General features: G+C 48.0%; 1 protein-coding gene across 1 annotated transcript in view; it reads left to right on the top strand.

Moving 5' to 3' along the window:
• B4GALT1 (beta-1,4-galactosyltransferase 1) overlaps nt 1-18,545 on the top strand; it is a 59,571-nt gene extending 41,026 nt beyond the window's left edge. Inside the window, exons 3-6 of the mRNA XM_047754618.1 lie at nt 9,378-9,565; nt 14,057-14,179; nt 17,458-17,562; nt 17,993-18,545. Coding sequence (XP_047610574.1) covers nt 9,378-9,565; nt 14,057-14,179; nt 17,458-17,562; nt 17,993-18,125 — 549 coding nt within the window. The 3' untranslated portion in view covers nt 18,126-18,545. The remainder of the gene's footprint in view (nt 1-9,377; nt 9,566-14,056; nt 14,180-17,457; nt 17,563-17,992) is intronic.
• The last annotated feature ends 8,790 nt before the right edge of the window (nt 18,546-27,335 follow it).

Raw genomic sequence — 27,335 nt, forward strand, 5'->3', positions numbered from 1 at the left:
AGCTGGTGAATTGCCTCCCTGGACATTGTTCTGGGAACTGTCATTTTCTCTGCTCACCATTGACTTCGCAACAGGGAATGACAGCTCGTTAGGGATTTGCCTTTGCCCTGGAATGAGAGTGGTCACAGCCTGGACGTTTGCCTCTCTTCTTTGCATCTCTCTCTTGCAGCCATCCTTGTTTCTTTTTTCTTTTTCTTGTTCTTTTTTTTTTTTTCCTTTTAGTGGGGGCCTTTTGCTTTTACTTGTTAATCCTGTTTGTAGCAAAGCAAGCTGAAGGAGGACCTCCTCTCTGTGATCTGCTTCTTGCTCTCCACCTACCTCCTCTTCTGTGCCCTTCACCTCCTAGAGAGAGAGAGAGAGAGAGAGAGAGGAATGCCGACTTAACTACTGCTGTGACTACTGCTGCTGCCGCCGCCACTGCTGCCACCCTGGTAATGTCCATGTGCCCCCAAATCCAACCCAGAGCCCAGGTCCTGCTGGTCAAGGGGAAGCCGTGTAAATAATCCTGAGAATGTGCCATCCCAGAATGTGCCCTGGGGTCTTCTCTCGGGCAAGGCCGTGGCCTCTGTGGGCTCCAGGGTTGCTGGAAGCCAGCCTGCTATGCAGAGACAAGAGACTTTGCCTTAAAATTAAGCCACAGTTGAGCTCATACTGTATGTGTTTATACTTTTGTATCCCGATTTTTTCTTAAATTCCTTATTATCAGCATCTTCCCATGTTATTTCATAGTCTTCATAATCATCACTTTCCATGCCTTCATGGTAGATGAGCATGTAGTTCTACCATAATTAACATAGACATTCCTCTATTTAGAAGGCATTTAGATAATTTGCACTTACTCACTAGCATAAATAACATTAAAATGAACATCTCTGGGTCTGCAGCTTATTCTGTGTTTGCTTATTCCACTTTTAGAATCATTTCCCCAGGCTAGAAGTTCCTTGGTGGCTCGGTGTGTTAAGAATCCAGTGTTGTCACTGCTGTGGTGCAGGTTCAGTCCCTAGCCTGGGAACTTCTGCATGGCATGGGCACAGCCAAAAAAAGAAAAAAGTCATTTCCCCAGGCTAGATTTTCAGATACAGGACTATGGGTTTAGAAATGGTTTAAACATTTTTGTGGCTCATAATATAAATAGCCGAATTGTGGAGTTCCTGTTGTGGCTCAGGGGGTTAGAAACCCTACAAGTATCCATGAGGATGTGGGTTCGATCCCTGGCCTCACTCATTGAGGTAAGGATCTGGCGTTGCTGTGAGCTGTAGCATAGGTCACAGATGTGTCTCGGATTCCCTGTTGCTGTGGGTGGTGCAGGCCGGCACCTGCAGCTCCGATTCAGCCCCTAGCCTGGGAACCTCCATATGCTGCAGGTACAGCCCTAAAAAGCAATAATAATAATAACAATCATAATAATAATAATAAGTAGCCAAATTGCTTTCTGAAAAAGAAACCTTTATTTTCTAAGTGTTTTTCTGCAGAAAGTCTCAGTGCCTTGGGCCCTGAGTGAGAACCAGACATCCTGCTGTGGCTGCCTTGGAACTGGGCTTTAAAACTGTTTTCTGGAGTTCCCATCGTGGCTCAGCAGAAATGAATCTGACTAGTATCCATGAGGACACAGGTTTAATCCCTGGCCTTGCTCAGTGGGTTAAGGATCCAGCATTGCCGTGAGCTGTGATGTAGATTGCAGACACAGCTCAGATCTGTTGTTGCTGTGGCTGTGGTGTAGGCCGGCAGCTGTAGCTCCAATTCAACCTCTAGCTTGGGAACCTCACAGGTGCATCCCTAAAAAGACAAATAAGTAAATGATAAAACTGTTTTCTGTGTTTACAGAATTCCCCAAAATCCCTGTTGGCTCAGTTCTCTCTGAAGGGAACTTATAGCTCTGACCTTGATCTAGTCCAATATAGGCCAAGGATGTGCTCACCCTTGTGAGTAATTATTTTGGCAAACAGAACCACCCCCTTAACTCCTGAGCCTGAAGGGCCCATTTCCTTCACTCACTGGGAGAAGTGCTGAAGTCTCAGATCCAGGTTTTGTTAGGGGCCCTGTCCAAGCTCAGGGCCACCACATTATTATGGTTCAAAACCAGAGGCCCAGCTGCTGAGAAATCATGGGTGAGTGGGTATTAACCCGCCACAAACTCAGCATTTGCATAATCCCCGTAATTCTCTGGGATCACCTCTCAGCCAGCCTGTCTACCATCCCAAGGCCTACAGGTCAGTCCTACCACAGGACAGCCCAGCGGAGTTTCCTTTGCTTTCCTACCACCCACTCAGCCTAGGTCTTTCTTCTTGGCATCTGAGTAGGCACAAAAAAGCATGCAAGAGGGTGTGTTTGCAGGCATTTCTACTGCTTGCATACCTGCCTCTGGATCTGTGGGCTTGAGAGTCTGTGAGTTACTGTAGGTTTGGAGGGAAGGGTGGCTTTGTGATGGGCCAGGCATATGTACAGGAGCAAAACTGTCTCTCCCATCACATAAAAATTCTGATTCTTGGGTGAGTTCCTGTCATGGCTCAGTGGTTAACAAGCCTAACTTGAATCCATGAGGATGTAGGTTCGATTCCTAGGCTCGCTGAAGTGTGTTAAGGATTCAGCATTGCCATGAATTGTCGTGTACGTCACAGACACAGCTCGGATCCCGCTTTGCTGTGACTGTCGTGTAGGCTGGCAGCTGCAGCTCTGATTCGACCCCTAGCCCGAGAACCTCCATATGCTGCGGGTGCAGCCCTAAAAAGCAAAAAAAAAAAAAAAAAATTCTGATTCTTGGTAGTTCTCGTTGTGGCACAGAAGAAATGAATCTGACCAGTATCCATGAGGATGCAGATTCAATCCCTGGCCTTGCCCAGTGGGTTAAGGATCTGGTGTTGCCATGAGCTTTGGTGTAGTTTGCAGACGCAGCTTGGATCCCGCATTGCTGTGGCTGCGGCGTAAGCTGGCAGCTATAGCTCCGATTTGACCCCTAGTCTGGGAACTTCCATATGCCGAGAGTGCAACCCTAAAAAGCAAAAAACAAAAACAAAACCAAAAACCTTTTTCTTGGAGAGTCTTCCGGGTTGATGTTTGCAAGTCATTGCTTCTGTCTCTTGGTGGAGGAGGGGACAGGGATGGTCCGCCCCCAAGCCATCACGGTTGAGGGACATGTTCACTGGTATACACATGTGGGCCTGACATCCAGGGAAGCCAGGGCAGTTTGATGGGTCTTCTAGAGACTGTTAGAACTTGGCAAGTGGGGGAGAGTGAGGCTTTCTGTAGTTGGTCATCTGTGCCCTGTTACAATCAGGGAAAGCCTGCTTTTGCCTTCACCACAGGATTTGCCTAGGGATTAGACCAGATTCTGCTATCTTAAAGCCCCACAAAGGCTGCTTGCAAGTGCAAGGCACAGGCCCAGGGAGCAGGTGAGGCATGAAATGGGGAAGTGAAACTGTTGTCTTAGCCCTTGGTGTAGTCTCTGCCTGTCTGGGGTCATTGCCTAGTCTCCGATGTCTCTCACAGGAATCTTGCCACAGCCTCCGAATTGGTCTCCCTTCCTCCATTTGGGGGGCCAGGCACCCATCTCCCCTCACTCCACATGCAAGGCCTAATCCTTGTCTAACACCCTAAGCGCTGCCTGTGGCCCAAATGAAAGATAAAGCCTTGAGTATTTGAGCAGAGGTCCCAGCCTCCCTCTCCCCCGATGTTTTCCTTAACATCCACTTTCACGTCTCATTCTGGCTGCCTCAGTCTGCATTTCTTGTAGTTCCTTGAATGCTCTCTTTTCCTCACAGCCTTTACATATGCTGCTCGCTCTCCTAGGAATATTCTCATGCCTCCCAACTAAACTTGACTGACTTCTTCGAGGCCTTCTTTGATTCCCTAGGATTGGGTTTGCGTTTCCACCTATGCTTCTCCATGTGTCTGGGGCTCTGCAGCTCCCTTCTCCTCCCCTCCCCAGCAACGGTCCACCATAAAGAGCTCATCGCCCCATTACAGTTGCCTGTTTAACTTCGAATTCCTCAAAAGCAGGGCTGTGTCTTTTCTTTTTCTGTATCCCTGCTGCGAAGCATGGAGCAGACACCCAGTAAATGACAGGAGTGAATATATGAGAAAGAGGAAGAACCAAGACTGTCTGGTCCTCTTCTATCACTGGAGCTGACTTTTCTTTCTTTTTTGATAACCACTTGATTGAGATATAATCATACACCATACAATCCACCTGTTTAAGTATGTCATTCAGTGGCTTTTAGTATATTCACAGTTGTCCATCTATCACATCAATTTTAGAACATTTTCATTAAGCCAAGAAGAAACATCATGCTTCTTAGCTATCAATTCCTCCATTCACTCCAGCCCTATTACTAGTCTACTTTCTATCTCTATGGATTTGCCTATGCTAGACATTTCATATAAATGGAATCTTATATGTGGTCCTTTGTAACTGAGTTCTTTCACTTAGTATGATGTTTTCAAGGTTCATTTACTTTATAGTATGTATCTGTACTTCATTCTTTTTGTTGCAGAATAACATTGAATTGTGAGGACATAGTACATTTTATTTACCCATTCATCAGTGAATAGACATTTGGGTTGTTTCCACATTTTAGCTATTTGGAATAATGCTACTGTGAACTTTGTGTAAAAGTTTTTATGTGGACATGTTTTCCTTTCTCTTGGGTATATACCTAGGAGTGACTTTGCTGGATCATATAGTAACTCTTTATTTATCCATCTGAGGAACTCCAGACTCTTTTCCAAGATGGTGGCACCATGTTATATTCCCATCAGCAGTATATGAAGATTCCTTTTGCAGTGAATGTGCTACTTGCTCTCTCCTCTGTGCAGGATACATGAGGGTGCTAGGAAAAGGTTTGAATGCCCTGGAGAGCTCTCTCTTTTTTTTTTTTTTTTTTGGCTTTTTGCCATTTCTTGGGCTGTTCCCGCAGCATATAGAGGTTCCCAGGCTAGGGGTCTAATCGGAGCTGTAGCTGCCGGCCTACGCCAGAGCCACAGCAACACCGGATCCTTAACCCACTGAGCAAGGCCAGGGATCAAACCTGCAACCTCATGGTTCCTAAACCAGATTCGTTAACCACTGAGCCAAGATGAGAACTCCCCCGGAGAGCTCTCTGATGCTTCTTAAGACGTTTTTCCCTGCCACCCCAATCTTCCAGGAGGATACGAGGTTTGCTTCATGAAGTGTCTGAGGCTATAGACTCTTTTTTTCTCTCCTTCCAGCCTGTCAGGCTCCCATCACATGTCTCTTCACTCTCCCTGAGGCCAGTATGCCTGACTAGGCCCAGGCTCCTATCCTCTCTGGACTGACCATTGTTGGCTTTGCTTGCTGATAACCCACTGATGGGTTTGTTTGCCCATGATTTACAGGCTTTTCAGTGAGCTGTGGTCAGTGAGACAGCTGTCCTGTCTACCATAGAAACGTCATATTGTCTTTTGGCCTTTCTTCTTTCTTCCCATCTTCTCCCTCTGTTAAGAGGAGCCAACTGCCCTAGAAGGAAGGGGTAAGTATAACTCTTGTCTACCGATGTCAGAAGAAGCCTGCACTTAAAAAGCTTAGCCTTTCAGGGGGACACCTAATCTCAGTATACCAGCTTCTCTTTGTGTGACTTCCCAAGCTTATCATGCTTCTCTCAAGATCTCTCTGACTTTTTTCTGCTGCTGTAGAGATCCTAATCCTATGAGCCACAGGCTAACTCACTTGAGCCTTAATCCTTTTTAGAATGCTCACACCCCCCACCCCCCTCCATCAAAGAAGCAGGATTTGGGAGGAATCTTGAAGCTGATGGAAAGGACACAAATGAACATGAGAGAAGGAAGAGTCTCCAGGTTGGATCTGCGAGACCTTTTGAAAGGTCAGACTGTTCAGGATGGATGGGAAAACGTACTTCAGTGGCTGACTTTTGTTGCCAGGCAGTGTGCTAAGGCATTTTCAGGCATTGTCTCTTGGAATACAGCTCATCTATTGTCAGCCCCATGCCCAAATGAGGAAACCTAGAGGTGTGATAACTAATGAGTGAAGAAGCTGGCGTTCCTGGGATAAAAATGCACATGTTTGTCACAGTCGTGCATTTGGCTTTGTCAGATAGTAGGTGTTTGATCCGTGTTTACCTGAGTGATTGAAGTAGATGATGCACTGGATGAATGTGCCAGTGAAGAGGGGCAAGAATGAAGGCTGCTATCTTCCTGTTCCCTGGAATGGAATGAGCATCTCGTGTTCATGGTGGTGGTTGGCAGTCTGGCCGGGGCCTCTTTCTTATCCAGAAAGCTACTCAAGGTGTTATACATTTCATCCAAAGGAGCCTAGAATTGGGAGTTCCCATTGTGGCTCAGCACATGATGATGTGGATTCGATCCCTGGCCTCATTCAGTGGGCTAAGCATGTGGCATTGCTGCAAGCTGCAATGTAGGTTGTGGATGCAGCTCGGATCTGGCATTGCTGTGGCTGTGGCAGAGGCTGGTGGCTGCAGCTCTGATTCCTTCCATATACTGCACCCGTAGCCTTTAAAAAAAAAAAAATGGAGCCTAGAATTGACTTTTCTGTAATCCTAGGGGAGAAAGAGAAATACACATGTACACACACACACACACACACACACACACACACACACACACACACACACACTTTCCTTACATACCATTCTGCTCCTTTGGTGTCCCTAGGGGCCTTGGAAGGTACACCTGCAGAAGTGTACCCTGACTTTCCAGGAAGGCACAGGTGATACCAGCCTGGGAAGAAGGATGGGTGGAGTGCTGTGTAGTTTTTAGTTATTTTGAAAAACTGTGTGACTGGTTCTAAGTGTGGTTCAGACACTGGAGCACTTACTGAGTTGAAGGAGCTCTTATGCCACACGTGAGAAAGGGGTAGGACAGGTCTGCTTCTTGGGTTTCCCCTCCTGGCTGCCATGGGTCTTGGGGCAGGCTCCTGAGGGACCCATTCATGGTTCCAAATTTCCAGTTTCTGGGAGAGGAAAATGCTCCGTGTAGTCTCAGTCAGGCATCTGCTTAGATCAAACCATCGTGGCCAGCAAGCCAGGTCCTGTGGTTCGGACATCCTGCCCCTGTTACTGGGGGGCAGACCAAGAGAAGGGAGCCACCCTCAGGGGTCCCCTACACGGGTGGGAAAAGGCTTTGCTGGGACATCGCCTTTTCACTTGTTGGAAAAGTGTTCAATGTGGCTGAATTGCATTTCACAACATGCAGAGAAAGCTAACTCTTTTAGAGTCTTTATGGGGCTGGAGGAGGAGAATGGGAAGCACCAGGGCTCTCCCCAAAGATAGAAGGGTGTGGGAGGAATGAAGTAAATCTGAGTTGGAATGAAGGTTGTTACAAGATTGATGAAATGATTAAATGATGCACCAGGCTTGTAAAATACTTACCTGTGCCTCGTGTATCATATCCCCCAGTAGATATTAGCAATGTGCTATTGTGGTAATAGTAATAATTACAACAATGTTACATTCTTAATGTGCAATTCTTAAGCTCTGGCTTTTTTTTTTTTTTTCTCCCCTCAAGACTTAGGAATGACCTCAGAATTAGCTCAAGGTAGAATTCTAAATGACTCTTACTGGTGGGGCAGCCAAAGAACACCCTGAGTGCCACTGGGCATAGCCTTCTCCCTTCACCACGCATGGTTAGAAAGCTGAAGAAAGGACCTCTTGTGTAAGATGCTTCATTTACTGTTCTGGGCTTCTTTTTCTGACTTCCTGGTACTTGTCTTTCTCAAGTGGTTTGTTTCCCTGAGTCACCCTTCTGAGACCAGGGAGGGGCCATGGCACTCTCCGCACTTGCACGGGCAGCCTGTGGAGTGCCAGTTTCCAAGTCCTTGCTTAGGGTGCTGGAGAAAGACTGTTTGGAAGCCCACACCTTTGAGATTGTATAGCTACTGCAGACCCTGGTGGGGTACATTTTCCTCCAAAATAGAGGGCCCTGATCTTGTTGATCCCAAGGGATATTGGGAAAGAACACTGAGTGAGGGTTCCAGAGTGTTGAACTCTAGCACCAGCTATGTCATTTATGTGGCCTTAGCATCTTCACGGCAGTGCTGAGAGAATTCCATTCAGGATGAAAGTGTGGGTATGGAAGGGCTTGTGAACTGCCTAGTACAAGAGTGGCTGTGTTGATGCTATTCCTGTCCTTATTAACCTGGGGTCATGGGAATTGATGAGAGCAGAGCCCCATGGCTGTGACCCTGAGGAACCCCTTTAGTTGGATCCTCCCAAAAGGACTGCCATCTGCCATTATATGTTGAAGCCCCTCCATTGGTCTACTCATTTATTCATCCATCCATCCATCCATCCATCCATCCATCCATCCATCCAGCAGTCATTTACTGAGCTCTTATTATATGCCAGGCAATGTTCTAGGCACTGGATGAATAAAAAGAATTCCACAGAGTTCCCATTGTGGCTTAGTGGATTAGGAACCCAACTAGTATCCATGAGGATGCCGCTTCCATCCCTGGCCTCACTCAGGCGGTTAAGGATCTGGCGTTGCTGTGGCTGTGGTGTAGGCCGGCAGCTCCAGTTCCGATTCGACCCTTAGCCTGGGAACCTCCATATGCCACAGATGCAGTCCTAAAAAGATTAAAAAAAAAAAAAAACTTTCATCCTTCATTGAGCTTATGTTCAGTCAGGAGACTGAAAATAAATAAAACAAGTAAATAAAATATGAAGTCCCTTGGCACCAACACACCTGGTTCTTGGGGATCCGATGGTGGGCCTCCTGAAGCAGCTGTTCTTCTCTGTCATGCACACTGTCTGTCATGCTGTGTATCACACTATACTGTGGGCCCTTGAGGGCAGAGAGTGACTTGCGTTTACCATATTTCTCTAGTGACAGATACCTGGAAGGCACACAATGTGTGATCAAACCATAGTCAACCATACAAAGAGGGTAGAAGTGAAAAGCCCCATAGTCACCTGAATATCTTTCCTGAAATTAGCCTTTATTTAATATGTGAATAAATAGCACATATGTTTAAATACCTTTCAGCTAACAATACTGTCTTGATGATCATTTCCTTGTAGAGCTTCCTTTTTGCTTTAAATAGCTCTATTCCATTATATGGATGTACCATAGTTTATTTAAGCAGTTTCCTGGTAATGCTTATGTCATTGTTTGCAGTCTTTGCTTTGATAAACATGCGATGCACATAGTGAACACGTTGTTCACAGGGTCATTTGCACACTTGCAAATCCTCCAGGATAATTCCTAGAAGTGGGACTGCTGATTCAGGGAATGCCATCCGGTATCGAGTTGTGATGTGAGGGCAGAAAGTGAGGCCCAGAAACGGGCTCATGACCACGTGGAATGAAGAAATCACCAAGCCCCTGTTAGTGTTCTGCTCAAAGGCTGTATGGCATCTGATACCACTTTTTTTGTTTCTGCGCCAGGCTGGAGACTCCATGTTCAACCGTGCAAAGCTCCTCAACATCGGCTTTAAAGAGGCCTTGAAGGACTATGACTACAACTGCTTTGTGTTTAGCGACGTGGACCTCATTCCAATGAATGACCACAATGCCTACAGGTGTTTCTCACAGCCACGGCACATTTCTGTAGCAATGGATAAGTTTGGATTTAGGTAAGAGAGATTCACCAGAATCTGTAGAAAACATGTTTCCCTCTTACGTGACGACTAGGAACTGCAATTCCTCCAGCCCAGGCTCTGGAGAAACATGCCTCCTCTGAGAACTGGGTGCTTTTTGTGTGTGTGTCTTTTTTTTGGGGGGGGGGCACCTGTAGCATGTGGAGGTTTCTAGGCTAGGGATCAAATCAGAGCTGTAGCTGCCTGCCTACACCACAGCCACAGTAATGCGGGATCCAAGCCGAGTCTACAGCTTACGGCAACCCCGGTTCTTTAACCCACTGAACACGGGCCAGGAATGGAACCCTCATCCTTATGGATACTAGTCGCATTCGTTAACTGCTGAGCCATGACAGGAACTCCAGAAATGGGTGCTTTTTAAGCCAGTTGTTGAGGAGGAAGGTGGAGTCTAGAAACACCTTTAACTGTACATCCAGGTGGGAAGAGTCTTTATGTTCAGGATGGCTCTCATCTTTCTTTGGGCTGCAGAGACTATATTACCTCGCTTTCTTCTTTCCCCCTTCTCCACGCAGTTTAGGAGTCAAATTGGAGTCATTTTCCTGCAGCAAATTCTTGGTCTTGGATACTGTAGCAGAGGTTCCTTGGCACTTTAAGAAGGAACCTGGTTCTCTTTCCCTGCAAAGCGCAGGCTTCTGCTTCAACACGGGAGCTCAACCTTTTCCACCCAAATGACCCTGGTGGAGAAACGAGCTGATGCCTGTCTCCAGTATAATCCAAAGCACATTGTCATGGGAGGAAAGTCACTTCATAATCTATGTTTTAATCTTTAAAAAAAAAGTAAATTTGCATAATTTATCCATGTTTGTATCAGCATAAAGTTGTTTTGAGTCACCTATCAGTTGGGTCACCTGACCCCTCCCTCCCTGTTCTGAGTCAATGCAAAAGCCCCGGGGAAGCTGTGCTGTGGGCACCCCGTGTGCTTAGCACCCCCAGCCTGGGCTGTGTACTGCAGTGTTGGCGGCCCATGCCCACCAGCAATTCCTTGATTCAGATGAGTTCTTTCAGGCTCATTTTATTCTCATCATTGCCTTTTGTCCTCCCTTGATGGGGGCATGTGAGCTGTGGGATGAATGTAGGGATGTTCAGAAGCCCTTCCCCCCAGATTAAAGACATTCAGACATAAACTTACTATCTTAACAAGGGGAATTGACTGTAAATGGCCTTCTGTTCCCTTCTATCTACCCTCCCTCTTTGTGCATCTTCTCTTCTAGATACACTTGCTCCTCTGTGTTCTCCCTTGAAGCATGGTAGTGCTTACCTAATTCTTTTTTTTTTTTTTTCATTTTTTAAAAAAATTTTTTTAAAGTATTATTGAAGTAGAATTGGAGTTCCCATTGTGGCGCAGCAGAAGTGAATCCTACTAGTATCCATGAAGACATGGGTTCAGTCTCTGGCCTCGCTCACTGGGTCAGCAATCCGGCATTGCCGTGAGCTGTGGTGTAGGTCACAGACATGGCTAGATCTGACGTTGCTATGGCTGTGATGTAGGACGGCAGCTGCAGCTCCAATTCCACCCCTAGCCTTGGAACTTCTGTATGACGTTGGTGCAGCCCTAAAGAGCAAAAAAAAAAAAAAAACGTACAGAGAGAGAGTGTATTTACAAGGTTGAGATAATTTCTGCTGTACAACAAAGTGACTCAGTTAAACATATACACAAATCTATTCTCTTTCAGATTCTTTTCACATACAGATCATCACAGAATATTGAGTAGAATTCCCTGTGCTCTACAGCAGGTCCCTGTCGGCTGGTCATTCCATATTCCTCAGTGTATGCATGCCAGTCCCAAACCTCCAGTCCATCCCCGCCCCCAAACACCTACTTAATTTTTTTGGCCTTGCAGTTCCTGGGCCAGGGATCAAACCCAAGCCACCTCAGTGACAATGTCGAGTCCTTAACTGCTAGGCCACCAGGGAATTCCAATGCTTACCTAATGATTATTTTACAGAACTAGTTAGGCTTGGGGGACAAAGCAGGTAGGTAAGATAAAGCAGCAGAGAAAGCAAAACAAAATCTTGTCAAAATCACAGGTACTTCCCCCTGAAAGTAGCTAAGAGTCCATTTCTGTAAAAACACTGATTGCGAAAAAGCCTTAATGGGAGTTACCATTGTGACTCAGCAGTAATGAATCGAACTAGTAGCTATGAGGACGCAGGTTCCATCTCTGGCCTTGCTCAGTTGGTTAAGGATCTGGCGTTGCCATGAGCTGTGGTGTAGGTTGTAGACACAGCCTGCATCCTGTGTTGCTGTGGCTGTGGTGTAGGCTGGCAGCTGCAGCTCCAGTTCAACCCCTAGCCTGGGAACTTCCACATGCCACAAATGGGGCCCTAAAAGGCAAAAGAGAAAGGAAGGAAGGAAGAAAAGAAAATAACAAAAAGAAGAAGAGGAGGAGTTCCTGTCATGGCTCAGCGGTTAATGAACTCTACTAGTATCCCTGAGGACAAAGGTTCAATCCCTGGCCTAACTCAGTCGGTTAAGGATCCAGCGTTGCCATGAGCTGTGGTGTAGGTGCCAGACGCAGATCGGATCCTGTGTTGCCGTGGCTCTGGTGTAGGCCCGTGGCTATAGCTCTGATTGGACCCCTAGCCTGGGAACCTCCATATGCCATGGGAGCAGCCCTAAAAAGACCGAAAAAAATAAAGAAGAAAAAGTAAAAGCCTTAATGGCCTGGCCAGCTCTGGTACAAACCCTCACATCACAAGTGCAGACTGCTGTTTGCCATCTGCCAAAGGGGAATGACTTGGCACCTAAATGATGACACCTTGTTACAAGTCTCTGACCTTTGATTCATTAAAGCAGGGACCTTTGCTTGTGGATGCTTACAGTCAGAATTCTGGAATGTATTTGAAAATAATAATTAACCTCTTTTTTTTCCTATGTCCTATATGGTTTGGCTGACTGCCCCCTCCAAGTCCGAGTTACAATTTTCCTTAATTTATGTGATAGGTTTCAGTCCCTTTGGATTCTAGTAAACGCCTGAGTGTGGTTTGGGGCTGCACACAGGGCCATCACAAAACCACAGCCTTTAAAGGACCCACAGGAAGGGGGCTCTGGGCACGTCCAGAGTCTTAACATTTCTCATCAATTCTTCCTCTGCATGCCTCAGGGGTCCACGATTCATAACCACTGAAATATTGAAATACAAACATGTTTGAAAGGGTGAGAGCCCAGATGCCCTACTGCTTGAAAATGTGTCAAAATAGATTCACCATTATACATTTTGCTCAGTCAGGATGTGGTAGAATTTTCCAAGAGATTTTTATTTTATTTTTGTCTTTTTAGGGCCACACTCATGGCATATGGAAGTTCCCAGGCTGGGAGTCAAATCCGAACTATAGCCGCTGGCCTATGCCACAGCCATAGCAACTCAGGATCCAAGCCACATTTGTGACCTATACCACAGCTCATAGCAACACCAGAGCAAGGCCAGGGATCGAACCCGCATCCTCATGGGTAGTAGTCACAGTCATTTCTGCTGAACCACAACGGGAACGCCCAAGAAAATTGTATTTTAGCAAAATTTAAGAAATGCTGTCTTGACTGTTAGGGTCAGTGTCCAAGCTGTTAAACATTTGGAAGAAATGAACGCTTGACAGTAGGTGGGCATGGGGTGGGAAGGAGGGCCCGATGGGGTGGGCCTAAGGCAGCCCAGTAGGAGTTCCCATTGTTGCTCAGCAGTAATGAACCCAACTAGTATCCCTGGCCTCGCTCAGTGGGTTAAGGGTCTGGCATTGCTGTGGCTGTGGTGTAGGCCCGCAGCTGCAACTCCGATTCCACCCCTAGCCTGGGAACTTCTGTATGATGCGGGTACAGCCCTGAAAAGCAAAAAAATAAAATAAATAAAAATAAAATTAAAAAATAAGGTAGTCTTAGTTTCTAGGTCCTTCTGAATAAGGATTCCCTGTGTGGGAACAGGACACTTGGGAAGCAGTTTCCTGAGCATCGCAGAAGAACTCGGCTTATGCTCTCGTCACTGACTGATTTTCTAGATAACCGCAGAGGCAACACAGTGCTCTTAGAGCAAGACTCTACTTTTTGATACCTGTGTCTTTTCTAAGATAATCTGAGTCTGATATGAAAACAAAACAAAGAAACCCTCATAAATCCCTAATTTAAAAACTCCAGGGAGTTCCCGTCGTGGCACAGCAGAGACGAATCTGACTAGGAGCCATGAGGTTGCACTTTCGATCCCTGGCCTCACTCAGTGGGTTAAAGATCCAGTGTTGCCATGAGCTGTGGTGTAGGTTGCAGACACAGTTCAGATCTGGTGTTGCTGTGGCTGTGGTGTAGGCCAGCACCTATAGCTCTGTTTCGACCCCTAGCCTGGGAATGGTGCAGTCCTTAAAAAAAAAAAAAGTTCCAGAGGATAAAAAAATGTGTTTATATTTTGAGCAAGATTACTTTTAAGAAAAGTCAGAATTTACTAACCACTGGTCCCCTGTGTGTATGTGTTCTTTCTCCCTCTGCAGCCTCCCTTATGTGCAGTATTTTGGCGGTGTCTCTGCTCTAAGTAAAGAACAGTTTCTCACCATCAATGGATTTCCTAATAACTATTGGGGCTGGGGAGGTGAAGATGATGACATTTTTAACAGGTAATGTCACAACATAGATCTCTTTCTTCCCTGTCTCGCTTCACTTCTGGTTTTTCTCTCAGTGCTTGGTTATTCCATGAGGATTGACCCTTGGGAGGGACCCCATCCCCACCCAGCCCAAACTGGGTGTGCCCTCCTGTAGGTGCTATGGGTTCAAAAGAAAGTCTTTAGGAAAATTAGCTTCTATGATTTTTTTGCATTAGCCTTTTGGAAAATGTAAAATGAGAACCACGTGAAGGGGTGGGTTTACTTTGATTAATTCTTCGTGACCATCCACCCCCTGGGGCTCTTTGTAAGCTGGTAAACCTTATCATGTGAGTTGTCATCACCGATGGTGAAAAAAAAAAAGAACATCTGTCCTTGGCATCTGAAGCTACATTCTCCTCAGTGCTTCCCCGCAATGGAGTGTTCAGCCCTGCTGGCTGCAGATAAAAGGCTCCTTCTCTCTTGGGAGCCAGTCTGAATTTGTCACTGGGTCTGCTATCAGAATTCACCCTAGTGGCTTCCCGAATTGGAGTATATGAATTTGATGATTAACAAAAGATGTCTCTGGAGTTCCCATTGTGGCTCAGTGGAAACGAATCTGACAGTATCCATGAGGATGCAGGTTCGATCCCTGGCCTCGCTTAGTGGGTTAAGGATCTGGCATTGCCATAAGGTGTAGTGTGGGTCGAAGATGCGGCTCGGATCCGGTGTTGCTGTGGCTGTGGCGTAGGCTAGCAGCTGCAGCACTGGTTTGACCCCTAGCCTAGGAACCTCCATATGCCATGGATGCAGCCCTGGGGGAAAAAAAAAGGTGTCTCTGTCAGAGCAGCACCCAAGTCATTTAAAATTAGCTTTGGGAGTTGTGGCTCAGCAGGTTAAGAACCCAGCTAGTATCCCTGAGGATTTGGGTTGGATCCCTAGCCTTGCTCAGTGGGTTAAGGATCCAGCGTTGCCACAAGCTGTGGTGTAGGTCAAAGATGCATCTAGGGTCTCTTGTTGCTGTGACTGTGGTGTAGGCCGGCAGCTGCAGCACTGATTTGACCCCTAGCCTAGGAACTTCTGTATGCCATAAATGTGGCCCTAAAAAGCAAAAAAAAAAAAAAAAAAAAGAAAAGAAAAGAAAAATTGAGGTCACTTTCTATGAGAACTTGGCACAGACCCAAGTCTTTAATACAGGCCTTGAGGAAAACTTCAGTACTTAAGAGTGTGCAGATTGGTTATCAATAAGCAGAGCCCTGGGCCAGGCAGGCCCAGTGGGGTGGGGGTGGGGTTCCCACTGACGTGCTGAACAAGGGAATCCAGACAGAAACAACCTTGCTTCCACAGCCCTGCACCTGGGCAAGCTGGGAGGGTAGGAATGGTGTCCAGGGCTGACGTGACGCCACAGACCTGGTTAATCAGAAAGGTTGGGGGAGGGAGCTTTGAGGATGGACTTGCAAGGCTGGAGGGACTAGAAGGAGGAATGGCTTGTGGAACAGCTTTTCTTTCTTTTTAAATAAAAAAAAATAAAATTGAGATATGTGTATATATATAATATATATGTTTCAGGTATACAACATAGTGATTCACAATTTTTTAAGGTTATACTGCATTTATAGTTATTCTAAAATATTGGCTGTATTTCCTGTGCTGTACAATATATCCTTGTAGCTTATTTATCTGATAAAGTGAATAACATAAAGATAAATATTTATAAAATAAAAAATAAAGATAAGTAGTAGTTTGTACCTTTTAATCCCCTCCCCCATCTTGCCTCTCCCTCAGAGCAGCTTTCTTGAAAGATAAGGAACCTGGCTCTTATCCTGTACTGACTCACTGTGTGCCAGGTACTAACTCAGCACTTGGGGGAGGCCAGGCCAGGAGCCTTTAAGTCGCACAGGACTGGTCATTCCTGCTTCTTTTTTTTTTTTTTTTTTTGTCTTTTTGCTATTTCTTGGGCCGCTCCCGCGGCATATGGAGATTCCCAGACTAGGGGTCCAGTTGGAGCTGTAGCCATCGGCCTACACCAGAGCCACAGCAACGCGGGATCCGAGCCGTGTCTGCAACCTACACCACAGCTCACGGCAACGCTGGATCCTTAACCCACTGAGCAAGGGCAGGGACTGAACCCGCAACCTCATGGTTCCTAGTCGGATTCGTTAACCACTGCGCCACGACGGGAACTCCTCATTCCTGCTTCTTAACTAACTTTTATTGTCCCGCTCTCAAGGCTTTAGTTTTGGTCCTCATTCCTTTCTCCCCTGGAACCTACCTTGCTCCACCTTGTTCTGGCCGCCTCTAGTCTTGTTCCCAGCTCTCCATTCTTAGATTGCTTATCAGAGAGACTGTCCCCTTTGGCCCTCCATATCTGCCAATTCCACATCCACAGATTCAAACAACTCTGATCAGAAATAATTGGAGGAAAAAACTCCAGAAAGCAAAACTTGAATTTGCTCTGCACTGGTGGCTGTTTACATAACATTTACATTGTATTTACAGCTATCTACATATCATTCACTTTGTGCTAGATATTATAAGTAATCTAGAGGTGATTTAAAGTGTATGGGAGGATGAGGATGTGCTTGTGCAGAGGTTATATGCAGCTGTTGCACCATTTTCTACAAGGGACTTGAATGGCCACTGGGAAGGGGCGGGGCTGGGGTAGGGGGTGGTCCTGGAACCGTTTCCCCTCGGATACCGGATACCAAGGGACCACTGTATCATATCCCTTTCAGACACAGGCACTGTTCTGGGGGATGCGAAAAGCCCTGAGATGGCCTCCATGATACAGTCTTTGCCAACTTCCTCTCTGGCCCTTCCTATCCTAGACCCTGATCACCAGTCCCTGGAAGCTAGTGGTGCTCCCTGAGGGCACTGTGCTTGCCCTCCCCTCCCTGCCTTGGTCCCTAAATGCTCCAGCAAACACCTACTCACCTTCATGACTTGGCTCTGCCTAGTCTTGCTCAAGTAGAGTTAGTTCCTTCTCCCTCTGTGCCACAAAGCCCCACTTCTCCCTCCCACCTTCGTCCTGGCACTGGTGGCCCTGTGTTCAAAGCATCCACACTGTAAGTTCCATGAGGGCAGACACCCCCAGTGCCTGGCACAGGATAGTCACCAAGATCTAGAACCCATGGTAAAAGGTGATAGGGACGCAGTGTGAGTTTTAACCATTGCCTGTGCACTGGGCTGGGGTTAGGGCTGGGTGAGAACAGCAGGCAGGATGGTGGCCTGGACAAGAGTCTTGCAGCTGGGGCTGGGGGACCCAAGCCTTAGGGCAGCTCTGTAATGACCACTTGTCCCTTTACTCCTTACAGATTAGCTTTTAAAGGCATGTCCGTATCTCGCCCAAATGCTTTGATCGGGAAATGCCGGATGATCCGCCACTCAAGAGATAAGAAAAATGAACCTAATCCTCAGAGGTGTGTTCTGTGTTTTATTCTATCCTGCTGTGTACATTTCTTCTTCCTCCTTTCAGAGGAGATGGGCTGTAGGAATGAGGTTCTGGAGAGAAAGGGAGGGTTCAGTCCAAGGAGAGGAGGTGGAGTGAGAGGGAGGAGGAGGGGCTGTGAAGTTCAAACACTTAATATTTTTTTTTAATTTAATTTTTTAATTATTTTCTTTTTAGGGCCACACCAAGGCATATGGAAGTTGCCAGGCTAGGCATCGAATTGGATCTTCAGTGCTGGCCACAGCCACAGCCACGCAGGATCCTTAACCCCCACTGAGCGAGGCCAGGGATTGAACCTGCATCCTCATGGATACTAGCCAGGTTCCTTACCACTGAGCCACAGCGGGGACTTCTAAAGGTTTTTGTTTGACTCCAGCTCTTTGCCCACTTTTCCCTTGTAGGTTTGACCGAATTGCACACACCAAGGAAACCATGCTCTCTGATGGCTTGAACACACTCACCTACCTGGTGTTGGACATAGAGAGATACCCGTTATTTACCAAAATCACAGTGGACATCGGGACACCGAGCTAGCATCTTGGTACACTGATAAGAGACCCAAAAATGGCCAAGGCCCTCTTCTGGGTGTCTCTGCCAGTCTGGGGCTGGTCCCTCTCATTCTTACCAATCAGAGTGATAGGCCCTCTCCGCTCACCATTCAGACGCCTTTCCAGACGACCAGGACGAGTGGGATGTTTCGCTCCCAATGTGGCTCGGCGCGTGACTTCTTAGCCCTACGAGGTGTATGTAAGCATAGAGACTGTCAGCCTTTGGGGGATCCTCAGCATGTTCACAGTGTCACCCCAAAGAATCAGAGCTATACACAGCCCCAAATTTGGTGACTGTGGGACTCATTCCCAGTGAAAAACTGCTAACTTTTTGTGAGATAGGTAAGAATTTCGCTTTAAATTGTGGTATTATTACTTTGTGAAAAATTGGAAAGTGCTGCTGAAATTGGATTGGTGTGTTATTTTTTGGTTGTCGTGTTATAACAGAAAAACACACAATTTTAACCATTCTCATTTACCCCTCCCCCACCCTCTTTCTATAGTATGCTCCTATTACAATCACTCTGTGTGTGTGTGGCTTTTCTTTCTTTCTTTCTTTTCTTTTTTTTTTTTTTTTTTTTGGCTTTTTAGGGCTGCATTTGCGGCATGTGGAATTTCCCAGGCTAAGGGTCAAGTTAGAGCTGCAGCTGCCGGCCTACACCACACCTCATGGCAACGCCAGATCCTTAACCCACTGAACAAGGCCAGGGATTGAACCCAAGTCCTCAAGGATACTAGTCAAGTTTGTTACCACTGAGCCACGATGGGAACTCCCTGTGTCTTTTCTTAGCAAAAAAATTTTAACACTTGAGCCTTGGATCCTTCACCCCGGTGACTGTCAAGTCCAAGGCCACGTTAGGCACCAGAGTAAAAGCCTTGGGTATTCTTCCATTCAGTGGCCTTCCTCTAGATTGTCTGATTTCTGAATGTAAATCTTTTTTTTAAAAAACAGCAGTTTGTAGTATTTTAAAGAAAAAATCACATTCTAAATATGATTGAGCTTGATTTTGTGTTGATACAGATCTGCATAATCATGGCAATTTATTTTTCTGAGCATGCTATATAAACTTGAATTTCTTATGTATTTTTATTGTGGTGTTTTAAATGTGGGGAGGGAATTGAGCATTTTTTTAGGGAAAAAAATATTGTATGCTGTAGTGGTCACACATGGGCCTCTGATGTAGCTGGCAGGCCAGGTTTTCTGAAGAGCAAAATCACCTTTGGACCCTTTGATGAGAGCTCGGACTCCCCATCAGCATTATGGAGCTGGGCCTCTTGGGGGAGGCCGAAGCCTGAGCCTGCCTGGCAGAGCTCCCCCACCTCTACCTCCTTACCCTCCGCAGGCAGGTGGGCAGGGCAGAGGGAATCCCCACCTTCTCAGACTGGCCCCAGAACCTCCCATTAGGGCCCTAGGCTGTGCAGTTGGAAATGACAGCCATCAGGTTATTTCCTGGCCCTCAGCCTGGGGAGGTGGAAGAAGCCTCCATCTAGCCCACCTTGTAGGACTGGTTCTCCTTCCTCCTCCCCCTGCCTCCCTCGTGAGGTCTTTCTCCTTATTCCATCACCCTTTTGTTCCTTTGCCTCTTGGCTCTTCCTTAAAACTGGCCTATGGCACTCAGGGTCAGACTGACTATTCATTCTCCAGCATGAATGTGCCTTTTAATTAGAGATCTAGAAAGAAGTTCAGCTGGACCTATCCACACTCCCCCCCCACGACCACTCTGGTGCCTAAGCCTCAAATTTTTTAGCAGGTACTCCCACTCCAGGGAGGCTGACTCAAAGGGAGTGTCTTCCCCAAGCCTACCTCTGCTGCCAGAGGTTTTAGCCTGCCTAGGATGAGATATGCAAGGTGGCTCCTGCCACTGGACACCCTTGCTGGGTCCAGCCTGGGTTGACTGCTTAAGATTCAGCTTTCTAATCCCAGGGGTGACCTTTTAGCTGGGGGCAGCCAGATCCCCACCACTGACCTTCTGGAAGCCAGCTCCCATTGTGGAGGCTGAGCTGGTGCCTGGCCCCAATCTCACCTGTGCCTTTATTGCTTTGAGCATCTCAGCTGCTAACTTGGTTCTTTTTTCCAGAAGCCTTTGTAATGGTTACAAATTATTTTCCATTACAGAAGCAGTTGGGCCATGCAAAGAGTATTCCTTCTCTTAGTTCCCCACTCCTAAGTAGCCGTGTTGGTAAAACTAAGAATGACTGCCCTGAGAAATTTGGGGAAATGCAAAGAATGAAGACCTCCCTTTCTGTCCCCAGATCCTGACTTTTCCAAAGTGCCTTAAAGCAAAGGAGACAGATACCTTGAGTGGTGACCTCTTTGTTACTTACTTTACTCTTAGAACAAAATTCTGACTTTTTTTTTCTTTTTTGTTTTTTCTATTACGTTTTCCTTCATGTTCCATTGGAATAGTCAAGTATGTGGCACATTCTCAGGACCAAGGGAAATCCTGCTTCACCTGTTCCCTATTTGCTGATCTTCCGGTGCTTTCATGGGGTCCACCTGGGCCCAAGGTCAGTCCTGGACCTTGCCTGGTTTATGAGATGCTGCAGGGCCTGTTTTTTTTCTCTGGGGAGTTCAAGGCTGAGGGTTCAGGGAGCATTTCTTTCACCTGGAAGTTGTCATATGCTGTGCCTTTCTCTGTTTTTGTCTGTTCTGTTGCTGGTGACCCCAGAATGGCCTTTGGGAAAGATCGGAGAGCAGAGGTGGCACAGGAGGGTAAAAGAAATGTTGGTGCTGGCTCTCAGCCCGGGCAGGGTCTCTGCTGATCCGAGGGCTGGATGTGGGGCACCCCACACAGCTGATAGGGGAGCTTTCCTGTCCAGTGACATGTTGTGTACTGTGTATTTTGATTTCCCATGTACGCAAATGTATCTCTTTACCATTGTAACCGGGGAATGGGGGGAATGTCTGACCTTGATGTTCAAAACAGAACTGTATTTTTGCCTTTAAATTTCCGGTAATATAACGTGAATAAATGACCCTATCTTTGTAATGGCAGGTGGCTTCTCTTCTGAGGGATTTGGGTTCTCCAAATCTGGGAGGGGGCAGTGATTGGGGCAGAGGTCTGCCTCCTCTGCCTGGTTGGGGCGGGTGTGGGGTGGGGTGGGGGGAGAAGGTGGTACCTCACCTGGCCAGATCCACACCTGCCTGGGATCACACAGTGTACACACACCTCCCTGGAACCGGCCATTTCCCCATCTGAGTCTCATATTCATATCTGTAAAATGGGAATAGTAGCAGAGACTTTTTGAGGCTTAAAAGAGATGGTGTCTGAAACGATGACTGCCACCTCACAGGGACTCACTGTGTAGTAGCTGATGCCACTTCAGAGGAGAAGTTTCCCCAGCAGTTCTCTAGCCACACTCTGCTATTTTCCACCAATGCCAGTCAGCATGGTTCTGAGATAGTTCTCAGAGCCATTTACCCAAGGTATGATAATTTAGGTAAATAAGCTTTCTTGTTAGCCCCAAGATATTTAACCAGCTGTGGAGTTTCTGTTGCGGCTTAGCAGTAACAAACCCACCCTTTATCCATGAGGACCTGGCCCCATTCAGTGGGTTAAGGATCTGGTGTTGCTGTGAGCTGTGGTGTAGATCGCTGACACAGCCCGGATCTGGTGTTGCTGTGACCGTGGTGTAGGCTGGCAGCTGCAGCTCCGATTCAGTCCCTAGCCTGGGAACTTCCTTATGCTGCAGGTGCGGCCCTTAAAAATGGGGGAGGGTCTTGGCTGTGACCCAAGGACTTGAAACAGTAAGTACCCTGGGCGCCGCCTTCTCCCTAGTGCCCTGGCACCAGGCACCAGCAGCCTCTAATGTGCTGCCTTGATTGAACTGGCATCTGGGAGAAATGGGCCAGAGGAAACCAGGGTGCAGGGGAGGTCACCCCCATTGTCCCGTCTGAGAGTACTGCAGGCCCTGCTAGGATGAGCTGAGATTGTGGGACCCATTGGGAAACGGGAGCAGGAAGAGCAGCCTCTTGTAGCCCCACCAGGGCTGCCTGGCTGTCACCACTCATGCCTATGACTGCTGGAAGGATCCCTGGTGGTCTCAGGCTTGAGCAGAGGTGGCTGGGACTCAGATTTGACTTTTGACCAGGAGATTCCTTGGTACAAGGTGCTGCCTTACAGGGCTTTGCAAGCTATAAAGTCCTGCTTAAGTGGGAGACTCCACCCTCCCCAAAGATGCCCAATCCTCGAAGATGCATGTGCGCTAACACGCCTGAAATGAGCTTGCGAGAGGCCAGAATTCCTGGGTGCAAATCCTACTGCTGCCTCTGCCTAGTTCTACGACTTTGAGCAAATGACCTAGGCTCTCTGTGCCTCAGTTTGTTCATCTGTGTAGTGGGAATCATAGCACCTCTTTCATCAGGCTGTCAGGAGGATCAGGTGAGTTAATCTTACAAAGCTCTCAGACCATGCCTGGCTCATAATGAGCATTACACATGTTACAAATATTTACTGAAGTGCCAGTGGACACGCGTGCTGACGGGTGCATGCAGACAGCTGTGCACACGTCACCCACGTGTATACATGCACGCACCAGGTGTGCGGGGATCTTCCTTTTTTCCTCTCCTAGGGCACATGTCTGGGGCTTAACTCTGTGGCAGTTGGATGACTGGACCTCAGGGTAAGTGACCACTCCTCCTCCTCTTCTTGAGCCTCCCAGGACCTTGCCAGTGCTATTTCGTCACCCCTTCCTGCCTTTCCTTAGTGAAAGTGTTTGGAACGGCTGCCTTTAGAAAGGACTGGGGCTTGAACCACATCCCTCACCCCAGTAGCCTCCACGGTGAAGAAGGTGGCAGGAAGGGGCCCGGGGCCAGGCTCTTAGTCAGCCAGGAGTTGGCCATTTCCTTGGGAAGTCCCTTTAGTCTCCCACTTCATCTGGGGCCCCAACCAAATCTGAGCCATACAGAACCCAGAAGCCAAAGGTGTGGATCTGGTGAGTGTGACATCCACCCCCCCCCACACACACACATATAAGTACTTTTTTTTTGTGACCTGGATGACAAACCAGTGACCCATAGTTACCCTTGGGAGGCAGGGGGTGGGTGCCCGTCGAGGTGTGCCCAGGCAGCAGTGACAGAGGGCAGCTGTGGGGGAGGGTGGGGGGAGAGGTTGAGGAAATGAGAAGATGACCGAGTTCTAGGTGTTGCCAAGTCTCCACCACACTCCTGGGCTCCTCTCCCCTCGTTTCTTCCAGGTGGTGGGAGAGCAGACATTCCTAGGGGCCAGGTTCTTAGAACTGGAACTTCTTACTCCATCAGAAAGGAAATGAGGTTTGCCTGACTGAGCCAGTTGTGCCAGACAAGCCTCATTTCCTTCTCTGGCAGAGTCCCCGGGCAGGGAATGTGGCTGCCGCCTGCATCTGGGCTCCAGGACCTGTACCCGGGCCTGCGGGGTGTGGATGTCATGCAGAGCGATGGGGTCAACAGAGCAGAAATCAGAGGACTGTAGCGCTCCCAGGATACCTGCACTTGAACAAGCTGTGTGCCAGGTCATGAGTCAGGGGGCCTGGGAAGGGGGCCTGGGAATAGGGCCAGGGAGAAGCCGTAAAAACAATGGTCATTGCCTACATGATGTATCACTCTCGGCAAGTCCATGGCCCTCTCGGAACCTCAGTTTGATCTTCTGTTTTATGCTTTTTTTTTTTTTTTGGTCTTTTTAGGGCCACACTTGTAGCATGTGGAAGTTCCCAGGCTAAGGGTGTAATCGGAACTGCAGCTGTGGTCTACACCACAGCTACAGCCATGCCAGATCCCAGATCCAAGCTGAGTCTGTGACCTATACCACAGCTCACTACAACACTTCCGGATCCTTAACCCACCGAGTGAGGCCAGGGATCGAAGCTGCATCCTCATGAATACTGGTCAGGTTCATTACCACTGAGCCAGAATGGGAACTCCATGACTTGCTCTGAGAATCCACCCTTGGCCTCCCCATAGTAGCCCTCCCCCAAGGAGGAAGTGCTGTGGTCTTGGGTTTCCTCCTGACCCTGAGACTCACCCTTCATACTGCCTTGGAGGAAGTCATTTTATTTGTCTTCATTTGTAGAAATAGCAGGATTGGAGTTCCCACTGTGGCTTGAGGGGATCAGCAGTGTCTCTGCAGCACCCCAGATGCAGGTTTGATCCCTGGCCTGCACAGTGGGTCAAAGGATCCAACATTACCGCAGCTGTGGCATAGGTTGCAACTGCGGCTGGGATCTGATCCCTGGCCTGGAAACTCCAAATGCCACCAGGTGGCCAAGAAGGGAAAATCAAAACAAAACAAAAACAGCAGGCTCACCCCCTGCCTTCCCCTGCCAGGACTCCCTGAACATCTCAGGATAAACTGTTAACAGCTCTAGGCAGTGGGGAGGGTTGAGTCCAGGTTGCCATTGCCATCTTCCGCTTTTGCCTAAGGCCCTCCGAGCTCAGGCAGATTCCTCTCATAAGCTCTCCCTTTGGTTTTCCAGACTCAGGCTTTCTGATTATCCCATCCAACCCGAGGGAGAAGCTCAGGAGTATATATGTTCTGTGCAGCAGCGTTTACTGTGCTGTTTCTTGCAATAGTGAAAACCCAGAAGCCACCATCCATGAGGGACTGTGCTAAGTAAAATGAGATGCATCCAAACGATTAAGTACTAGGTGAGGACTGAGAGTGAGGAAGTGGATCTATACTTATCGATTGCAAAGAGGTTTGAGGGGGAACGAAGCAAACTGCAGAATGGCATTTCCATATACGCTAGGGAAATATCTGAATAATTTACTGCAGAAATTATTCTGTAATTGTTTGCGGGAGCAGAGGCACCAGCGATAAATGAAGATCGGATCTCCCTTCTCTGCCCACGGTGGCCAGGCTCCCATTCTGGGCTAACAACCTTCAGTGTTTTGGGAGCTGCCTGAGGCCGGAGGCCTTTAATAGTACAGCCCCATTGAGAGAATGAATGGGGAGTTGGACTCCCCGAAAGTGCCCAGATGCGGAAAGGAGATGAGGCTCCCTCCTTCCAGGGGATGTCCTTGGAGGCTGGATGGGAGTTCAATTCATGCTGAGCAATTCTCTGAGATTTAGAAAAATAAAGTTGGGACAGTTTTGCCCCGTTTCCCTCTGAACCACTGGATAGTCACGCCTGTTACACTTGGGTGATAAAGATGTTGACAAACGAGTTCCTGTCGTGGCTCAGCAGAAATGAATCTGACTAGCATCCACGAGGATGCAGATTCAATCCCTGGCCTCATTCTTTGGGTTAAAGATCCAGTGTTGCCATGAGCTGTAGTGTAGGTCCCAGATGTGGCTTGGATCTGGTGTTGCCGTGGCTGTGGCGTAGGCCAGTGGCTACAGCTCTAATTCAACCCCTAGCCTGGGAACCTCCACATACTGCGGATATGGCCCTAAAAAGCAAAAAAAAAAAAAAATTGTTGACAAACAAAAAATGTCTGGGTGGGGGGGCCCTATGTCCTGGCTTTTAGGGTCAAGGTTGGCCTGAGGCACCTGAGCAGGCCCCTGGGAGGAGCATGTCTTTAGCAGGAGGTGAGGGGGACCCCACTGCCCATGGATCTCTGGCCCCTGAATCCAGAAGGGAGGCCCTGCCATCGGATTTTGATACAGCCCCAAGCCTGGAGCTCTTGGAGACTCATTTCCGGCCCAGATGTGAGAGATGGACCATTGGCATGTCCTCCTGGACCTCATCCCTGCTGGGAGGCATGTGCCAGGGGAGGGTGGGTATGAGGCCATGACTGGTAAGAGAGCACACCCCCATCTTTGAATCTCTGTCTTGTGGGGTGCCAAGAGCTGTGTGCTCGGTGCTGCCCCACCCTGCTCTGCTTCCCAGGGCCCAGCCAGCTGGAACTTCCCACACTGAGAGACTTGGACAGGGTGGGCCACCAGCGGTCATCCAGCCAGGGACTTGGGCCATAGGTGGGGCCTTCAGAGTGCTCCCTTGTGGGAAAAGTCCTAATGCTGTGGCTTCAGTGACTTCACTTTTCCCTGACAACAGCAGTGCAGGAAACAGGCCAGTTCCCAGGCCCCAGCTATATAGTTCCCCATTCACCAAAGTTGCATCAGTAGTGACAGAGGGGACAGGAGGACTTGCTTAACTGCTGCAGGAGTGTGATCCCTCACAAGGCCTCTCTGTCCTTTTTTCTTTCTTTTTTTTTCTTTTTAGGGCCACACCTGAGGCATATGGAAGTTCTCAGGCCAGGGGTCAAATTGGAGCTGCAGCTACTGGCCTAAACCACAGCCACAGCAAAGCCAGATCCAAGTCGCATATGTGCCCTACACCATGGCTCGTGGTAATGCAGGGTCCTTAAGCCACTGAGCAAGACCAGGGGTCAAACCCACATCCTCATGGATACTAGTTGGGTTCTTCACCTGCTGAGCCACAAAGGGAACTTTAAGCCTTCTTCCCTTTTCTTTTTTTTTTCTTTTTTTTTGTCTTTTGTCTTTTTAGTGCTGCACCCATGGCATATGGAGGTTCCCAGCTAGGGGTCCAATTGGACTGCAGCTGCTGGCCTACACCACAGCCACAGCAAAGCAGGATCCAAGCCGAGTCTGCAACCTATACCACAGCTCACGGCAATGCCAGATCCTTAACCCACTAAGCAAGGCCAGGGACCGAATCCACGTCCTCATGGATCCTAGTCGGGTTTGTTAACCACTGAGCCACGATGGGAACTCCAAAGGTTTCTCCCCTTTTGAACACATCCAGCCCTTTCCCACCTGTGCTGCGTTGCTCATTACAATAATCCCCATCAGGAGAAGCTTAGGCTCAGGGAAGTCATGAGACTTGCACAAGGTCACTCAGAGTTAGTATCTGATCCAGGTCTCCTGAGTACCAGCCTGGGGCTCTGGCCACAGGACCATGATCCAGCCATTCATCCTGTCTCTTCCTCCACGAAAAAGCATGGAAGCTGGAGGCAAGAAGCTGAGTGGTGCCCTGCCTCAGCCAGAAGACAGGGCCCTTACCAGGAGTCTGGCTTCCATAGCATTGCCAAGAGAAATGTACTGTAGACGGAGGGCTGGACCCATGAGCCTGGTTTCTGTTTTGTTTCTTTTATAGTTTTTTTTGTTTCTGTTGTTGTTGTTTGTCTTTTTGCCTTTTTTAGGGCCGTGGCCTCAGCATATGGAGGTTCCCAGGCTAGGAGTCTATTGGAGCTGTAACCGCTGGCCTACACCACAGCCACAGCAACTCGGGATCTGAGTCAAGTCTGCGATCCACGTCA

Source organism: Phacochoerus africanus, chromosome 12 (assembly GCF_016906955.1).
Source record: "Phacochoerus africanus isolate WHEZ1 chromosome 12, ROS_Pafr_v1, whole genome shotgun sequence".
Lineage (NCBI taxonomy): Eukaryota > Metazoa > Chordata > Mammalia > Artiodactyla > Suidae > Phacochoerus > Phacochoerus africanus.